This window comes from Amyelois transitella, chromosome 16 (genome assembly GCF_032362555.1).
Source record: "Amyelois transitella isolate CPQ chromosome 16, ilAmyTran1.1, whole genome shotgun sequence".
In the NCBI taxonomy this organism is placed as follows: Eukaryota; Metazoa; Arthropoda; class Insecta; order Lepidoptera; family Pyralidae; genus Amyelois; species Amyelois transitella.
Window position 1 is genome coordinate 1,135,991 of NC_083519.1, and position 20,091 is coordinate 1,156,081.

At 35.5% G+C, this 20,091-nt stretch overlaps 1 protein-coding gene across 2 annotated transcripts in view; it reads right to left on the reverse strand.

The window, feature by feature from the left end:
• Positions 1-20,091, reverse strand: part of LOC106138933 (mucin-2) — a 64,367-nt gene that overhangs the window by 17,012 nt on the left and 27,264 nt on the right. For both annotated transcript variants that reach the window (XM_013340241.2, XM_013340240.2), the window contains 3 exons: positions 5,172-5,270; positions 2,499-4,610; positions 802-2,306 (listed from right to left, as the gene is read on the reverse strand). In XM_013340241.2, the coding sequence (XP_013195695.1) occupies positions 802-2,306; positions 2,499-4,610; positions 5,172-5,205 (3,651 nt within the window). In that variant the 5' untranslated portion in view covers positions 5,206-5,270. The remainder of the gene's footprint in view (positions 1-801; positions 2,307-2,498; positions 4,611-5,171; positions 5,271-20,091) is intronic.

Below are 20,091 nucleotides of genomic sequence, written 5' to 3' on the forward strand. Positions count from 1 at the left end.
TGTATTGGTGCCGGGAACCACACGGCACGGTGTATTTATATAAAAGTATAAATGGATATTATGGATAACTAAGTAATTATATATATTTGTTGTACACATTCCAGGGTACCAGCGCCTAGAACCAGGAAGTCGACAACGTACCCCAAAGTAGTGAACGTAATTTATCGTGAGACTAGCTATAGATATTATGCTCATTACCTTGGATACGTTGTGCGAACGCTCTACGAAATACGGCGGAGATGATGAAGAAATTGAAGAACATTAATGCTCTCGAAAAGAAAACTTATCGGGGAATAACGTCAAAATGTAGAATTAATGCTGAAAACTTGATTCGTTACCACTTCGTTATCTCATTTTCATGGTTAAGCTGAATGTGGCCATAGTCTATTGACTATAATTATTGGCTATGACTGCATTGTAAGTGCATGTTAGTCCCGGAGACTAATTATTTAGTATTCTGTTAATATAACTATGCCCGTGACAATATTTACTTATTCTGTAATTACACCCTAGATTTTGTGTTCAAATCAAGCGAGAAACATTATTCTGTTCTTTTTTTTGGTCGTGGACAGTTATTTTTTGGACTTTTTCACTTTTTGATTCTGCGACAACTCAAGATAATTTCATGATTTTTTTCAGTATGCATGTGCACTTTATCGCATCACCAACTTAAAGTTTGATCAGCTGGTTGACTGGTAGAGAATGCCAAACGACATTAAGTCCGTCTTTTGTGCAATTTTTTTTAAATAAATAAATAAATAATTGTGTTTTTCGAATTCTTATAAGAAAGTTTAGACTTACCAACAGTCCTATCAGTAGAATCAAAGCAATGACACCAATAGTGCTGACTGCAATCGCCACTGCCGCTCCTGACCCTGTGTCTTCATCCACACCCGTCACTCTAGCATTGGCTTCTGTAGTCATATCCCCATTGTAACTACTAACATCCTCCAGATCACTCACTGATCGAGTACTAGAATCAGTCGTAGATTCTTCTTGATCTTGAGTAGTCGTAGGGACAGTTGTAGTTTCATAAATTTTTGCATTTTTATCTGTAGTTAGCTCATCTTCAACAGTCGTTATTTCTGTTGTAGTCTCAACTTCAACTTCAGTTGTAATTTTTGGAGTAGTAGTAGTTTCCAATGATATTTTAGGCACCGTAGTCAATTTAGGAGATACCTGAGTAATGATTTCGTTACTGTCACTGTTTTCCTCAGAAGTACAGTCCGTGTCCTGTATTTCTGCAGACGTTTCTGTAGTACTCATTGTTTCAGTACTGGTTTTTGTTTGGATTTCTGTATTTATTTCTGTTACTATTTCAGTTACAATCGAAGTAGTTTCAGGATGTATGGTTGTTTCAAGTAAAGTAGTAGTTTCATGAGGTAGAATCATTTCATTAGTAGGTGTTGTTGTTATTTCATCAGTCACAAGTTCTACAGATGATGTTGTTTCAGAGTTAACATTGGCAGATGTTATATTGGTTTGATTCATTAATTCAATTTTTTCAGTTCCATTATTGGCTATTTTTTCAGTCATAGTAACTTCTTCTGATGAAACATCTACAGACGTTGAAGTATCTGTTTGTAAAATAGTGGTCTCTTCAATCTCATCTGAGGTTGTATACATAGGTCTGTAAGTTGTTATTGGCTCATCTTTAATAGTAGTCTGTCTAGTTCTTGTAGGGAAAACTGCATGCCAATTTGTATTAGTCATAGGTATTGAAGTTGATGTTTCACTACTCTCGGTACTTTCTGTTAGTTCTTCAGTTGGAACATAAGAGAATCTAATTGTTGTTATTTCAAAGTCAGTTGTAGTTGGGGTCTGCATGTCTTGAATCGTAGGGTGATTCTTCTGTTCAGATTTTTCAAGTGTTTCATCTTGAGGGGTAGTCACACCTGTAGGTAATTTTGTTATAGATTCAAAGCTAGTAGTTCTTGTTGCCCCAACTGTAGGTACAGTTTTTAATTCTGATGATTCTGTTGTTGGTTCTACTTGCATGGTAACAGGAACCCAAGTCTGTGTATCAGAAATCTCTTTCGGCGATATAGTTGTTTGAGGGCTTACATTATCTGTTGTTTCCGCTGGTTTTGCACTACTCTGAACTGAAATCACGCTCTCAGCAGGCAAAGATTCTGATTTTTTCGGTGGAGTATCAGATTTCGTGGTAGTCTTAGGTTTGGTAGGAGAGAATATTGGTCTCCACGGAAGCTTATTTTGCTCAACTTCTATTGTTTTTTTAGTTTCGATATCGTTGTTCAAAGTATTCGGTACTGTGGTTGAAGTCCCTGTTAATATTTCCTTTTTGTCTGAAATAGTAAAAAGTTAACATGTTATTGAATTATAATTAAACCTAATATTGATGACCTAAAACCTAAAATTACGATACTTTTGAAGATCTTATATGCAAACACTAAGTTCAAATAAAACATAATAACAATGGATACCACCGCTAATGACCGCTAGTTATTTAATTAAAAATTATAAAATTTACAACTCACCTGTGACGTCTCCAACTTTTTGTAGTTCGTTTTCATCGAAACTCTTCTGTGTGGATACCGTCACGTTTGTAGCACTTGCTAAAACTGGTGGGCTTCTTAAACTTGCCAGTGCCCACGCTGTCAAGGTCGGAGGAATCTCTAGGTCACTTATTCCCCCAGTTTCTGATGAAGTTGACGTTGATGTTGTATATTTTGTAGATCCTCTTTTCCATACAGAGGGAATACTATTATCTGATATTGATGGAGAGTGTACTACCTTTTCAACACCACCTATATCCGTTTGCAGAACTGGGTCAATATCAGAAGATACCGTTGTCAACGTCGTTTTATTTGGTTGATGATTTCGTGGAGTCGATGAATACTTATCTCTTATATTAAAATGTTCAGAATAAATAGTTGTAGGGCGTGTAGGAAGAACTCTCGTTATATTTCTTCGTGGTGCCATCCATATTGCTTTATTTTTCGGGGTAGTATGATGAAATCTTCGAGTATGTGGTTTACTCGACACTGAAGTTGTATTTGTACTTGACGTCACGCTGTTTGGAGAATCTCTTGTCCCGTTCAAATTAAGCCGTTTCGAGTAACTTCTATTTCTAGTAAATGATGATGAGTAAATTTTAATTGTTCTATCTGTTACCCCATTAGAAGATACCCCATTTATAGGGCTTGGAGTTGAAGGCAGACTGTAAACAGAATTTTGAGTTGAAATTGGAACTGGGCTGATTGAATTGTAAACATCGGGTATTAAACTAGAAACGGGTAAGAAATGGGATGATAATGTTGATATTGTTTCAGAACTGATGTTTGAATATGTCGGGTTTATCGATCCCAACGTTGGCTTTGTACTACTTGTTGATTTACTTATTGGATCTGGATAGTTACGTTTAGAGTGCTTTAACGGAAGAGGATCAGAATATATTGGTTTTGTAGATCCTTTCAGTGGAGCAAGTTCTTCTTCAGCCGATGTGCTAGCCGTGGGTGACGTGTCGTTGTCACAATCATCATCAGAATTAATAGCATAAGTTTCTGTAGAGAGCACAGACATTTCATAGTAAATACTTGTACCCTGAACATCAGAGAGCTCTTTATTTGCTGTGCCAGCACCTTCATTGTCTAGCAGACGTATTTCTTTGGTATTTTTTATATATACTGTCGATTTATTACTCGGTGTATTATTATTTAATCTTTCTAATCCTATATTTTCTTTTATAATATGTACATTAGTTGAGTTTGATTTTGATTTAGGTGCACTATAAGCTATTTTTTTCTGAATACTTTCGGATATTTCTTGAAACTTCTTATCAAAGAAGTCGTTCTTTGGAGTTGTTAGCTCTGAACCGAAATCAAAAAAACTATCAGAGCTGTATGATTCATGATCTTTATCCTTGGGTCCAAAAGATGGAAAAAATGTAGAAAATCCACCAAACGAAGGACTACTGAAATCTTTAATTTTCGTGTCCGAATTTTGGTATCCCGGGAAATCATTATAACTGGGTATAGTAAAGAAATTACTATCAAAATCACTGGAACTATACTTTTCAAGTGATTCTTTTTCTTCTTCATTTTCGTCTTCATACTCTTCCTCTTCTTCACTATGACTTTCGACTTCTTTTTTCACAATTTTAGTCAAAGGCATAGTTGACGTTCTTATTGTAGAACTGGAACTTGTTGTACTAGACGCAGTGGTGGACACTACGGGCATCTTAGTTCTTTTGTAAGTTCTCATGCTATCTATAATTTGCGCTGGCTTTTTAACTTCAGGTGTTGGAGTAACTATTATAACATTAGGAGTTTCTGTTGTAGATTTAACTCTTCTTAAATTAGATTCTGTTGTAGACTTTGCTTGTGGGTTGAATCGTACCCTACCTCTATGTTTATATTTAGCATTTTTTTCTGTATTTTCTTCCGTTGGTGATTCCTTAGGGCTAAGTTCATTGAGGGATACGTCTGGGCTTTTGACATTTTGTCTAGGCACCCAGGCTGTAGTGTTTGTTCTTCCAGTTCGTGGATTCGTCTCGTCTTTCACCGCAGTCGAGGTCGTTTCGTGAGGTAACGCATTTCCACTCACTATGGTGCTGCTCAAGAGTAGTAAGTGTACTACTAATGCTGCACCTGAAATTTCAGAAAGTTCTTGTTACAAAATATCACCTAAGTTAATAAAAATCTTAAAATTAAATGTTTACTACTTAACAACTTTTGATCATCTCTTCATTTTAACATTACTAAAGCCATCTCTTAGAAAAAGATGAATTTTTATTAACTTGTTTTTGAAATAACTGTTCTTGTCTCTCATGTATTTAAATTTTTTTTTTTTTGTTTATTTCCTTGATTGAGATTGGTAAGTTGGCGATGGTGAGGTGGAGGAGGAAGAATATAAATAAAAATAATTAACTACCTTTTCACCCGCAACTTCGTCCGCGCGAATTTAACGACACCTACAAAACAATACAGGTTTTTCGCAAATCCCACGGGAACTATAGTTTTTACCGGTATGAAAAGTACCGCATGTTCCACTCCAGATTCTTTATCGTATAAACGCAAAATTTCATTAAGAAGATTGGTTCAGTTCAGACAAAACAAACAAACAAATTTTCATTTCAATTTATTAGTTGACATGTAGAATATGTACCTATTGAAATTGACTTAAAAGAATAATTAGTAAGTATTACTTACCTAAACATATTCTGACTGGGGATTCCATGGTCATTTCATTTTGTCGTCAGTCAATGCCGTCAGTGGCGCGTTGTCATCACGTCCTTAGCATGGTCTGCCCTGGAATCAAATATGAAAAATAAAAATAAAAAATAAGTTTTTTTCTACCACAATATTTAGAATATTATATTTCTATTCTAGAGTGCCGTGTGGTTCCCGAAAAGAATAGCACCACTCCATCTCTTTCCTTGGAATTTAGTATAAGTCGACTAAGCAATAGGCTTATAAACTTGGGATTCTTCTCGTAGGCGATAGGCCAATATTTTGAAAACATTTAGCTAAGTTATGGACTGGACTTTCCCTGAGAACTCAACATTCCTTTAACGAGTTTTATTTTTAAATCTATACTCTAAGCTTTTTAAGTTAGGTACACATCGTTAATTGAACAAATGAGGCAAGTATTTTGAGACTACTTAATTGTTTAAAATGAGCTATTAAATACATACGTTAAATCATAATCTTTATAACCATCACATGTAAAATGAAATTATTTTAATTGCAGACAGATAACCTTTCATGTAGTCGTGTGAACATTGCTAAAAAATAAAAATGATGAAAAATTATCACTTGATATAAAGCAATTTTTTTAAATTCAAGTGCATTTTTCTTTATTAATTTGCAGTTCACATACTAAACAAAAGAATTTTTACCTTTAATCAATATAAGTAATTTCTTATTTGATTTACCTATATAAATTTTATTTATTTATTTTTGTTGTCGATTAATGTTATTTTATTAAGCCTTAAGACAGATCACATGATGACAACAAAAAAAAAATAACAAAAAGACCAATCACTACATTTCTGTTTTAATAAAAATTATGAATGCTTTTATTCTTAAAAAAATAACAATCAACAATAATGACGATGAGGTGTTGTTACATCTGCGTAATTTTTAATTTGTGCCATTATTGATGTGGGAATAGGTTACGTAAACTGAACAATATGGTGTAATGGGTGTCATACAGCGTAACATCGGTGTGATTGAGGATTGAGGTGTAATTCCGATGTAAGTGGTACTCAAATGTTCTACATTCATTTCATGTTTTTTTAATGTAGACAATATGCATTCGTCCACGATTTAGATTTAAGAGATCTATATTTGTAAATTGACGTCCGATGAAAATGATGCAGTGTAGTTTGTTGCGCCGCTTCTTCTACACATGCGCTTTGGAAGCGGTAGTAGTTATAATTAGATTAAAGTGATGTGACGTCAATAAGTAATACCTTGTATCCAATTTTGAAAATAAATCTATTGAAATGGTAATACCTACATTTACATATGTTTTAGGTACTTTTATTTCGTAACAGCCAAATTTGAAACTATTGGACGGCCTCTGTGGCGCAGCGGTAGTATGCTTGTCTGTGTCACCGGAGGAGGGAGGAAATACTAATATAAAACATTCAAGACCCAGGCCAATCAGAAAAAGTTCTTATCTCATCATGTCCTGACTGGGATTCGAACCCGGGACCTCCGGTGTCACAGACAAGCGCACTACCGCTTAGCCACAGATACCGTCTATATAGTATCGTTGAGTTTGTATCTCGTAACACAAGTCTCGAACTTACTTCGAGACCAACTCTGTGTGTAATTTGTCCCGTAGGTATATATTTATATTAATTTTTTATAATTGTTCTCATTTGGTTTTCAAGTTTTTGGAGTGGTCCTATTTTTTTTTCTATTGGTGCCGGGAAGCACACGGCACCCAACCGCTCTAAATTTACGATTTTTCTCATAAAGTTCTTACTTACATTGCTTTTTTCTTGTATTTTTTAAAGTCAATCAATCAAATCAAAATGTCTCATACCTAATAATTATTCTAATTTCTAAAGCTGATATCAATCTATGTACGAGTATTACCATAGTGCCTCATAATTTTATCTTTTTCTCCATCTTATGAGTAATTTAGCTGGCAAATGACTCTTTCGGCAAGTTTAATGCCTCTGACCTACAATACAAACACCGTGACAATAATTACGGGGCAAATTACCGTGAACATGGTCATTTGAGGTTCTGTAGGTCAGAAGGGGTAAGGCACAGAGTAGGTCAAAATTAGGCCATGTTTTGAGAAGTTTGGCGAACTTTGAAATTAAAAAAATTGGGACGCGAGAAATTATTACGCGATAACTTTAAAAATTAATCAATTCATGAATATTTTTTATCAACTTGGATAACTTTTCCATTTACTAACACACTCACAAACCGCACGGATTTATACCTGACGAGGTAGACAAGGCCAACTAGATCGAATAGAGATAAGAAGGCTAGGTTCGGCTAAATGGTATTAATTTTTTTTAAATATTGCTAACGCACTACTTCTTTGGACTACGTAGTCTATAAGATAGTAGATAAGTTAAGTCTCACAATTTTTTGTAAGCCCCTTGTAGCGGGAATGATATAGTTCGTGCTCAACCGCCACAAAAGCCTGGGAAACCGCACGACAGACGATGTTAAGTCAGAGGTTGTATAGCACAAATCTGTGAATTTAAAAAATCGCGACTTTTTGCTCAAGCTATGATGGGATTGTTGGCGAACGTTTATGATGTCGCCACAGGCACTTCGCTGCTATTGGCTGAGCGCGTCTCATTCTTTGCTGTGATTGGCTGATGGCGTGTGACGTTAGTGATATCGCTACACTCTCAAATATCATGGTTGGTAATTGGACCTTGGGGTTCTTACCAGTGAACACTATAACAAGAAAGATATAATATAGAACCATGATCCACAAACGAAGTTTTAAATTAGACATTTCATTCATAACTATTAACGGATTTCGTGAACGCAGTTTTTGTATTCTATTGTGTAAACATATCTCTCGATTGCCAATGTCAAGGTATATTAACATGGTCAAACATGGTCAGTGGTTATGAATAAATACTTGTCAATTGTAATGACTCACTAAGGTCACCTCTAAAATAAGAAGTAGGTGTTGATGACATTAAAAAACAGATGCGACTTATTTTGGACTCTCCAGCTATTGCTGTTTTGCTGTGTCTTACTATGTTTGTGTAAGAAATAAATAAATACGGGACAGATTAAGTACTTACACAGATTGAGTTAGCCTCGAAGTAGGTTCGAAACTTGTGTTTCGTAACTTACGAGATACTAACTGTATACGATACTATATTTTACAATACATATATAAACATCCAATTTTTAGGTTTTACATGTTAAGTATTGTATTGAAGGTATTTTCTAGATAATTATTTGTTATTTTTCTTCAAAGTTCCAATCAAGTGAAAAAGAGATTTCTAGTCAATTGTATAAAGCAAAGTTTCATTGTGTTTTTAATTCTAAGGGCAGGCCTAAAGAGTTATTTACTATCAGTTTAGTGTTAAATTAACTTCAAATATACAGAAGCTTATTACAAAGTTTATACACAAGCCACCACCAGCACGACATGCCAGCTAAATCGTGCACAACTTGATATTTAAATTTCAAACCACTTCAATTAACCTTTACAAAATAAACAACATCCATTGCGATATTCATATAGAAATCTTTACTATTCGCGTCACAAACACAGCAATGTACGGCGATGTTAGCCATAGTGTTGTAATAAAACCTTAAATGGTAGAGACACGCATTTGAGATCGTGACAGAATGCGCCTGCGCCCGATTACAACGTTTAGTGATGTCGCGTGTGTTGTCGATAGTTTCTCGAGTTAACACGAAAGGACGCAGTTATGAGCATTATAATAGATATGTTTAAACCCTCGGTTATTTATGTCGATAAAAAACACTACAGCTGTGAGTTAACTGTCGAATAAACTATCTTAGAAATGTCAAGTGCTTAGACATATCTAAGCACTTGATATTTCTTCAAGAACCTTAGCGCATGAAGAGAGTTATGACCCATCCGGGAACAAGGCGTGATTTATGTGTGTATGTATGTAGATATGGTTCACTAATATACATATTTGATTATGCAATTAAAACAAATCTAGTGCCCACTACTACACTGTGATATATAATACTACTAGTACTACTAGTACTAGACTTTTTGGTTGACTGGAAGAAATCCCATTGGGGATAAGTCCGCCATTGTACATATTCTTCTAAATCCAATAACTGTTTTGTAATTTGTTTTATTTATTTTTATGTGCAATAAAGAGTTGACAAACAAACTAGTAGTCTAGCTACTGTGATACTGTTTACTGTCATAACAAATTTAGTAAGTAAGTTATCCCTTACGAAATAGACAGAGCCAACATTCTCGAAAAGAGTGAAAGGCTACATTTAGCTGTATGGCTTGATATTCTTAATTTTTATCAATATTTTTATTTAAAAGTACCGGACTTATACATATGTGTCTAAAACACCATTCCTGATCTTCCTATTCCTCAACATGTCCTTTATCTTCTTTTAACAATTCTATTCTTTAGATATTTCTTGTGGATCGTTATTCGAATACATGCTCGATATCGATAATTTTATTTTTACATCTCTATGTCAATAAAATGTGAATACGGGGTCGGCACTCGAATCATAACAAGCTTCAATAGGCTATTTGACAAAGTTCTAAAAACTATCTTAGGGTATTTATTTGTTTATAAGGAGCCCTACAAAAATACTTTTCTGCCTTTATTACAGCAATTTTATTAAAAAATCGAAAAAGAAAATGAAATATTCAAATATGCCGCCAAAACGCGACTTTTAGCAATATGGCGGCCATGGCATGCAGTGACGTAAATTTCGTGTAAATATCATACAAAGCTTGTTGGTGTTTCGAAAAGTTTTTATTTTCTCTTGTTTAATTTAACTTGTGCCACGTCATATGTGTGAAAATTATTAAAATGAGTTCCTATAAATGTTGTGCAGTGCCTCAATGCACTAATACAACAATAAAATCTCCTACGAAACTGTTTTTTTCTATACCGATGGATTTGAATATTCGCAAGAAGTGGTTTCAGATCAAGATCTAAGATCATTGGTTACCAAGATATACTATATACATTGATGTTATCACATTCCTCAGTTCGGCAGCATAGAAATCTGGATTGTTTTTGAAGAAGACGCCAACCATTATTGCGTCCACTTTTGGTAGGTTTCGACTGTCAGCTTTCGCGGAATTGGTTTCCATTATTAAATACCTATGTTATCTGAGTAATCCTGAGCGATCAAACACTTATAAAATCTTGAAAAATAATAGCAAACACTAAGGAACGGTACGATCCACAGTCTGTTTATGGATAATTGACGTCATAATAGAAATAGCCAATTACGTTCGTTTTTAGTCACGTGACAGCTGCATAAAAAACCCTAATTTTCTGAGACGGATTATGTTAAAATAATGCAATATTTTTATCTCGCGTTAATATAAATCGCTCCAAAAAAATAATATTAAGACTGATGACATAAAAGAAATGTATATTTTTAATACAGTCAAATAGCCTATTGTGTACACAACCGCAAGAACTAGAAGTGCTTAATACATACATATGGTCATATCTCTTGCGGGGTAGACAGAGCCAACAGTATTGAAAGGACTGAATGGCCACGTTCAGCTATTTGGCTTAATGATAGAATTTACATTCAAATTGTCACTATTTGGTTGATAGCCCATCGCCTTTAAAAAGAATCCCAAGTTTGTAAGCCTATCCCTTAGTCGCCTTTTACGACATCCATGGGAAAGAGATGGAATGGAGAGCTTAATTTAGAGCTGTTTTAGGCTTATGTGGCGACATTTCTAACGTCACACACCCACTGTCAACACGGCCAAAAATGTGACGCGCTCCGCCAATAGCAGCAATGAATCTGTACATCGCGCAAACAAAGATTTCACGGATTGGAGCTAATAAACTTGGGATTATCCTTTAAGGCGATGGGCTAGCAACCTGACACTATTTGAATTTCAATTCTCAATCCTATCCTTATGCCAACCAGCTAAATGGACTGGTCTTTCAAGGCTGTTGCCTCTGTCTACCCCGCAAGGGATGTAAACGTGATTATATGAATAATTACAATTATTTTGTACCCACTCTGAATCAATCATCTACACGTGCAAGAATAAAATGTATTTCTTATTACGTCATAATTAAATTCTTAACAATTGCAATGTTATATCACTAAAGTCCCTCTATTTGTCTGTCTGTATGTATGCGCTAATCTCGGAAAGTTGTGGACGGATTTTGTTCCTGTTTGAAATGTTGGAAAGAGGGTTATCCGAAGAAGGTTTATATCTATAATTGCTATCCGTGTGAAGTTGGGCTCGGTCGCTAGTCTCTTAAGTAAATTGTAATGCGTTCTTGCTTATCTACTGTGTTTTTACTAACTGAATATAAAATTTATGTTTTGTTTAATATGATATTTCATGCTTAAATTACATACATAAAATTACGTTATCTTTTGCGGGATGACAGAGTCATCAGTCTCGAAAAGACTGAAAGACTCAAATCGTGGCAGGTTGCTAGCCTATAGCCTACAAGAAGAATCCCAAGTTTATAAGCCATGTCTTTTGTAAGTAAAATAAGTATTTCCAAATAATAGAATGCCCTCAATTTTTTAGGCACAATGCAACATTGAAATTATAATTAGTAAGAGCTAAACCAAAAAGAGTCGACTGTTGCAAGAAACCTAATCGAAAAAGTTTATTTTCTGTCTAGTTTACGATTCGGTCTGAAAGAATGCCTAATCAATAAATATTTAAATTACCTCCCATGGAGATCTGTACTAACCTTATTGCAAATCGGTTTTAAACGGTTGGCAACACTAAACTCAGATGTTATTCAAATTTGTGCTTTAAAACAATTGCGATAAACATTAGTTTTCCTAAACTAGCCTGTGTTATTTGCGTGTGCAATAATGCATAAAAAATATTGCCAGAGCGTTAATTATTGCATTGATTAAAAGAGGTACCGATTCCTCAATTTTAGATTTACATAGAAAAGAAAAATTTCATGTTTTTTTTTTTTCAATCGGTCTTCATCGACCGGCAAAGATTGCTTTAGAAATAAATCTTAACCTTTATACCATCTCTGTTACTTTTGTGTTGTTATGTATATTATTCTTATAGTGAAAGAAAGTTTGTTTGTAATATCTTTATTACACAGAAATGTATATATTTACAAGAAATAGTACATAGTTTTAAAAGAAATAAATCACTTGCAATGGCGCACTTATCACTTCAAATAAGAAGAAGGTTCTCATTTGGACCGTATGTTTTACGTATGTATTTATACTTGTGTAATAGCTGGTTAGATTCCTAGTGCAGACAAATAATTTTGGTAAAATTTAAACAAATTATGCGTGTGGTTTCAAAACTATTGGCTCTGTCTCCCCGCGAAGGATATAGGCGTGACTATGTGTATGTATGTATCAACAAATTTTGTATTGAATTCTACAAAGTCAAAGTTACATACCTTAAACTGTATGAATTTATCTAAATATTTATTCAAATACCCAACTTTCGTTTTTGTAATGAATGTGTAAAATGTTTCTGAGTTAACGTTTAATGTGTATAATATACATTAATAACATAGAAAGGTGCAATTAAGAGGCATATTACTTAATTGGATACTTTGGATAGAAACATCATAACTTACATACATACATACATAAAATCACGCCTCTTTCGCGGAGGAGTAGGCAGAAACTTCATCTTTCCATTTGCCACGATCTCTGCATACTTCATTCGCTTCATCCACATTCATTCCTTTGCGGGGTAGACAGAGCCAAAAAACAGTCTTGAAAAAACTGTAAGGCCACAACCAGCTGTTTAGCTTACTGATAGAATTGAGATTCAAATAAATATATACGCGTAAAAAGGTACCTATGCGTTTTTAGACATATATATACATATATATGTGTAGGTATAGCAGAGATCGGTACTGGGTGAATATAGGAGTATACATATATAAAGTTGGTCAAAGAAGATCATTCATAAATTTAACATTGTCGAATTCTATTTCCGTAACAATAACAAAAGAACTAGGTGATCTTTTTTATGCAAAACATAGTACCTTCGGCTATTCTGAGACGTCCATCCGCTACGCTCTGCTTCACAAACCGCCGTATCATTTCACTTTTGTTCAAGTTTGTATGTAGCGAAAGTGCTATATTTGGGATTCATCTTAAATTAATTGTGAACAATATAGTCTCTTTTTTATTAACTCACTTTCACTGATTACTTTCCTAACAATTTGTTATAGTCGTAATTTTTGCTACTGTAATGTTAGATAACATGATAAAATTATATCAATCTGCTTAAAGAGTTTGTGAAGTCGGGTTAGTAATCGCATACTACTAATTCTTGAAGGGGTCGATTCGCACGCAATTTAAATACTTCCGTGCGAATCGCCTACTAAAAAAATATTTTTATTGAAAGGGGACAATTCGCACGATCGTGCGAATAATTTTCGTGCCAATCGACTACTAACCCGTGAAGTCATACCGCCGTCATCTCCCCAACCCCCCTCTTCACCGTCCGGGGACCCTTTTAATATGCGTTGCGCACCCCGGACCTTCGCCTTTGGTCTACTTCAACGCTCACCGAGTAGCTCGCTATCCTCAGACGGCTACCTGCTGGATCTCGTGTCGATAGCTAAACCCACGCCCTCTTAAAGATTGTAAAATTAGTTCTAACTAGCTGCGTGACTTCGTCCGCGTGGAATAATTATTTTGGGCGTCATTGAAGCCCTCAAGGACGAATATTTTTCCCCGATTTTTTTCACATTCTCCATTATTTTTTCGCTCCTAATAGTTGCAGCGTGATGTTATATAGCCTAAAGCCTTCCTCGATAAATGGTCTATTCAAAACAAAAATAATTTTTCAGTACGAACCAGTAGATTAGCGTCCTAAAAAAATCCTGTCAGAGAAGATGATTTTTAACGGCAATGACGTATTGTGACGTAACTCCAATGGGTTATGTTCCCCTGCAAATGTTGCGGAGAATACGGTAGTCAGACGGCAATCGCTTCGTATAAAAACGTGACTTATCCAATCCATTGTCAAAAGCCGTACCCCGGGTTCCTCTCCAGAAAGTTAAGGGTGTTACCGGAATTTTCGCCAGGACGATAAAATAATGATACCTAAATAGTGGGTGCCGTGTGGTTCCCGGCCCTAATAGAAAAAAGTATATGACCACTCCATCTCTTTCCCATGGATGTCGTAAAAGGCGACTAAGGGGTAGGCTTATAAACTTGGGATTCTTCTTTTAGGCGATGGGCTAGCAATCTGCCACTATTTGAATCTCAATTCTATCATTAAGCCAAATAGCTGAACGTGGCCATTCAGTCTTTTCAAGACTGTTGGCTCTGTCTACCCCGCAAGGGATATAGACGTGATTATATGTATGTATGTATATAGTATGTATGTATGATCAAATTAAGGACGTCCTGGTAAAGGGTCAGGTCAAAAGTACCCGAAACCGCCGAGCTTGCATGATGAGAGTTATGAATGTGGATGAAGCGAAGGAAATATGCAGAGATCGTGGCAAGTGGAAAGAGGTAGCCTCTGCCTACCCCTCCGAGAAAGAGGCGTGATTTTATGTATGTATATAGTGGGAGGGTGGGAGTAGCCGTTCTGTACGTCACTATAATTCATATTAATTCTGTAATATGTTCATTAAAATATCATCACTGATTGTAATTGGAGATGGTTCCGCCCACTTTCATTAGAGATAACATTTTTGTTGATTCATCACAATAGATACAATGTAATTAGTTACAAAGTGATTTCTGCGCAAGTTGTTTTTTACAGAAATTATTTATTTATTTATGTACACAAAGATATGTACAGGAGCATTTAATACAGTTATTCTAGTACAAAGGTGCTACTAATTTGAAAAGAAATCTCTTCCAGTAGACCCATGAGAGGAGATATGAATTTTGGAGGGGTATGGCGTGTGCATAAATAACATTTAACTAAAGATACATACAATTATATTAATTATCAGCAGAAATTAAATATAGCAAATTGGAAGATGTAGTCTCTGCCTACCCCTTCAAAGTGGCGTGATTTTATATTCGTATGTGTGAAAAGACTGATATATAGCTATAAATATCTCTTCCAATTTATTCTTTCACAAGATATAAATTATGAATGAAATTTTCTCTACCAAATATTATCAAGGTTACTATAAAGGCACGACAGACAGCTAGAGAGAGACGCATAACAAACTGTATGGATTAAAAAGAGATAAAAAACGCAGGGAAAGTGGCTTAAGGAGTACACAAAACTAATAAGGAAGCGACTATTGAGACCGTCTTGCACAATGATTATCGCTCAAAGGTTATCTACTTAGGTACCTAGTTAAAGTCTGTGACGGGTAAAATAATTTTTTTAAACGATTAATAAATAAATACTGAAAAATCTAGTTTGGTCTAATGCTGCTGTTAGCTGATTGATTTAATAAAATCACGTCTTTATCGTATCCGCGCGTGGTTCCCGGAAAAAATAGGACCACTCAATATCTTTCACATGGATGTCGTAAAAGGCGAGGATAATAATTGAGATTCTTTTTTTTTTAGGCGATAGGTAGGTAAATAAGAGTGTGATAAAATTACACGGTTCACTCTAAAATTTCTACAGATATCAAAATTTCTTTTTAACTGTAACAATTTTTTTTGCATTTATCAACAACTGAGATTAACGTTCAAGTCATGATTTCTTCAGTACGGTCACAAAAGATATTAAAGAAATTATTCGAACACTTTCACTCGCCCAAAGTACATGAACCAATATTCTCGTGCACATTCGGGTCACAAAAACATCTTATCGCCGCCATAGTGGCCCTAATGATGTCATTAAGAAGTAGATTATAGTTTGGTTTTGCATAAAATATGGTAAAATAATAAAAAAATAAAAAAGTTATAAACAGAAAACTAGGTGAACATTGTACCAATTGTTACTGTTTATTTGTCTTAGAACTGTCGATGCTGTATATATACCTTATAAAGTGTAACAAGATATTTCGGAAAACGGACTCCAGGCTCTGAAACTGGTGAAAATATTATGGTATATGTACCCATTATGGTACTCTTAAGTAATATATCAATTTTAGTAAATAATAAAAGACGTCCTGACAAAGGGTCAGGTCGAGAGTTCCCGAAACCGCCGAGCTTGCATGAACAGAGCTATGAAAAAAAAAATGAGCTATGAAAAAAAAAATGAATGTTGACGAAGCGAAGGAATTATGCAGTTGGTGGCGCTGATCAAATCACATGCAAATTCGCGTTCACTTGCTCGACTCGTTTGATGGAGTAAAACTCGCACCAACCATTGCAGAATAGTGATTCTATAGATCTTTGGCAAAGGGCTATTGTAGACAATAAGAATGATACAATGATAGATCCCAGTGAAAGCATTGTTTGTCATACAAATCACCATAAATATGTTGTGGCTCGCACGATCAGGCACGCCTAATAAACTGCGTAGAAAGAGCATAGACAATTGTCAGGTGTGAATGTGATAAATGCTTCAAGAATGAGTTACTTGTAAGACATGAAAGTATGAACATTTTTGTGGTAGTTTAATACTAAGTATGTTTTACCCGCGACTACTCTCGCGTGCGTAGTTATTTATCGTACATTCGAGATTTTCAGGGATTAAATTTTATAAAACATTACGTGTCCCTGCAAAAGTTGTTTTGCATTTTGTGGGTATGAAAAATAGATGTTGGCCGATTCTCAGACCTACTTAATATGCTCACAAAATTTCATAAGAATCGGTCAAGCCGTTCCGGAGGAGTACGGGAACGAACATTGTGACATGAGAATTTTATATATACCTAAGATTGATTGATTTATCAACGCAAACCGATAGAGCTAAAGATTTAAAATTTGGTATAAATACTCGTATAAAATTTGGTATAAATATCCGTATGTTATCTAGAGGTACACTAAGTGGAGATTTCCCAAATATTTTCCGCGGGAAAGAAAATAAGAGGATTATTCGTTCCACGAGGGCGGAGGTTAGCCATCATACTGTATTTATATATACAGCGCAGCGGTAGTGCGATTGTCTGTGACACCAGGGGTCCCGGGTTCGAATCCCAGCCAGGGTCTTGGATGTTAATCTATATAAGTATTTATTATAAAATGTAACACAAGTCTCGCACTTACTTCGGGGCTAACTCAATCTGTGCAGGTAATTTGTCCGGTATATATTTATTTATTTATATAAATCTTCGCATACCTCCCGAAAGTATAAAGTTATTTATTCGAGACAAAGCAATTCTGATCTGAGCGAGGAAATCCGCCGGCAACAGGAAGGCAATTTCGTAAGACTTCCAAGATAATAGGAACGCCTCTTGGCCGTACGCATAACGTTTGATTGCCAAATATACAACCAGTCATTACCTCGGTGGTGTAGCTCATTGAAGTATTTTACTAGAACAGACATAATCCGTCGAGAGAATATTAATCCGACAAGCCTACATGGAAATATTGATGAATGTGGATGAAGCAAAGGCAGTATGCAGGGATCTAGAAAAGATGTAATCTCAGCTTAGAGAAAGAGGCGTGTAGTCAGTATGTTATGTAGACTTTATCTAAGAGCAGATTAAGATTTATTAACTTGAGTCTCCTTTTCAGCAATGGCCTAGCAGCCTGTAGGTCCGTCTTCTTCATTAAATCTCAATTCCATCAGTAAGCCATTTGAGTCTTTTGACTACTGTGTACTGATACGGTGCCGTATGGTTCTCGACAGTGCCGTGTGGTTCCCGGCAACAATAAAAATAATAGAACCACTCCGTCTCATCCCCATGGTGTCGTAAAAGGCGACTAAGGGATAGGCTTATAAACTTGCGATTCTTCTTTTAGACGTTGGGCTAGTAACCTGTCTCTATTTGAATCTCAATTCTATCTCAAGACTGTTATTATTTGATTGCTCTTGTAAGGCACAGTTACATCCTTCCCTCTCAGTCCCAAGGATTACTCTTGAGTGGAAAATTAATTATAATTGTCGTCTCTATGAATATAACTCAACACCTTATTTCTTTTCAGATACAACAGAACAAATTACGTTGTATTACAAAACGTACGAGAGAACCGCGGTATGACGCAGATGATCGCGAAAGTAAATTGTTGTTATAAACTATTAGAAATTACAAAGATTTTGCAATTATAGTAAAGATCTTTGGTATTGAAAAAAAATTGCCATCCATTTATCTATATAATCACGTCTATATCCCTTGCGGGGTAGACAGAGTCAACAGTCTTGAGAGACTGATGGGCCACGTTCAGCTGTTAGGCCTAATGACAGAATTGGGATTGAAATTGTGACAGGTTGCTAGCCCATCGCCTACAAGGGGATTTCCCAAGATTATTACAGTTTGCCATAACAGGCTTTTACAATCTGTACGGGAAGAGAAGCAATTGGCGCTCACTATGTTTTTCCTCGCTACCAGGGTGAGCTGTTAGTTCAATGTGAGTGTGTTGATCACTTCATATCTTTCCCATGGATGTCGTAAGGCGAGTAAGGGATCGGCTTACAAACTTGAGATTCTTCTTATAGGCAATGGGCTAGCAACCCATCACTATTTTTAATCTCAATTCTATCTCAAAGCCAAACAGCTGAACGTGGCCTATCAATCTCTCAAGACTGTTGGCTCTGTCTACCCCGCAAGGGTTATAGACGTGACCATATGTATGTATGTATGTATGTACATTCAAAGTGCACATCGTTCAACATCGCGCATGTCAAGCTGCGTTTGTAGAAAGCGTAAAGATGGTTGGCGGAGCGCGACTTGCAGTACACGCCACGGCAGCCTCATCTGGTGCAACAAACTAGGTGTACATACATATAAAAGAAGTTTAAAAACACAAAATGGCTGAGATTAATCAATGGCTTGGTTAAATTTTTCACGAAGTTAATAATAAATAATATGTTTATGTTAAACACACTTAGGTACTATAATAATTTCTATATATTAATTTCTTTGCCTTTTCGATACTATGTATTAGTAAACATAGGAAACTTTATTGGTTTATGCACCATAGTATAAGATAATATTAATAGGCGACCATGTAACTGTTTGTTTCCCTAATAAAGATAAAAATAAAAATAAATAAAATAAAAAAGTATATATGTAATTACTCGTAGAATTACTCTTAAACTTGTGTTGCTTAACTGTGTATATGTGGATGGAGTAACCGTACATACATACATACATATGGTCACGTCTATAACCCTTGCGGGGAAGACAGAGCCAGCAGTCTTGGAAAGACTGAATGGCCATGTTCAGCTATTTAGATTAATGATAGAATTGAGATTCAAATAGTGACAGGTTGCTAACCCGTCGCCTAAAAAAGAATCCCAATTTTGTAAGCCTATCCCTTAGTCGCCTTTTACGACATCCATGGAATGGCCGGGAACCGCACGGCACCCGTACATACATATACATATGCATGTTTTTTAATGTAGACAATGTGCATTCGTCCACGATTTAGATTTTAGAGATCTATATTTGTTAATTGACGCCCGGTGAAAATGCTGCAGTGTAGTTTGTTCCGCCGCTTCTTCTTCACATGCGCTTTGGAAGCGGTAGTAGTTATAATTAGACTCAAGTGATGTGACTTCAATAAGTGATACCTTGTATCCAATTTTGAAAATAAATCTATTCTATTCTATAATCACGTATTTATTTCTTACGGGATAGAAAGGGACAACAGTCTCAAAGCGATTGTAAGGCCACGTTACGTAGTTCATTCAAACATTTTGAATGTGTACATCATATTTTATTGTTAACTAGCTGTGCCAGCGACTTCGTACGCGTGGAATAGTTAATTTGAGCATCATTGAAGAGGGCTTCAAAATGAGGAATGTTTTCCCCCTTATTTTTTTTCACATTTTCCATTATTTCTTTACTCCAAATAGTTGCAGCGTGATGATAAATAGCCTAAAGCCTTCCTCGATAAATGGTCTATTAAACACAAAAAG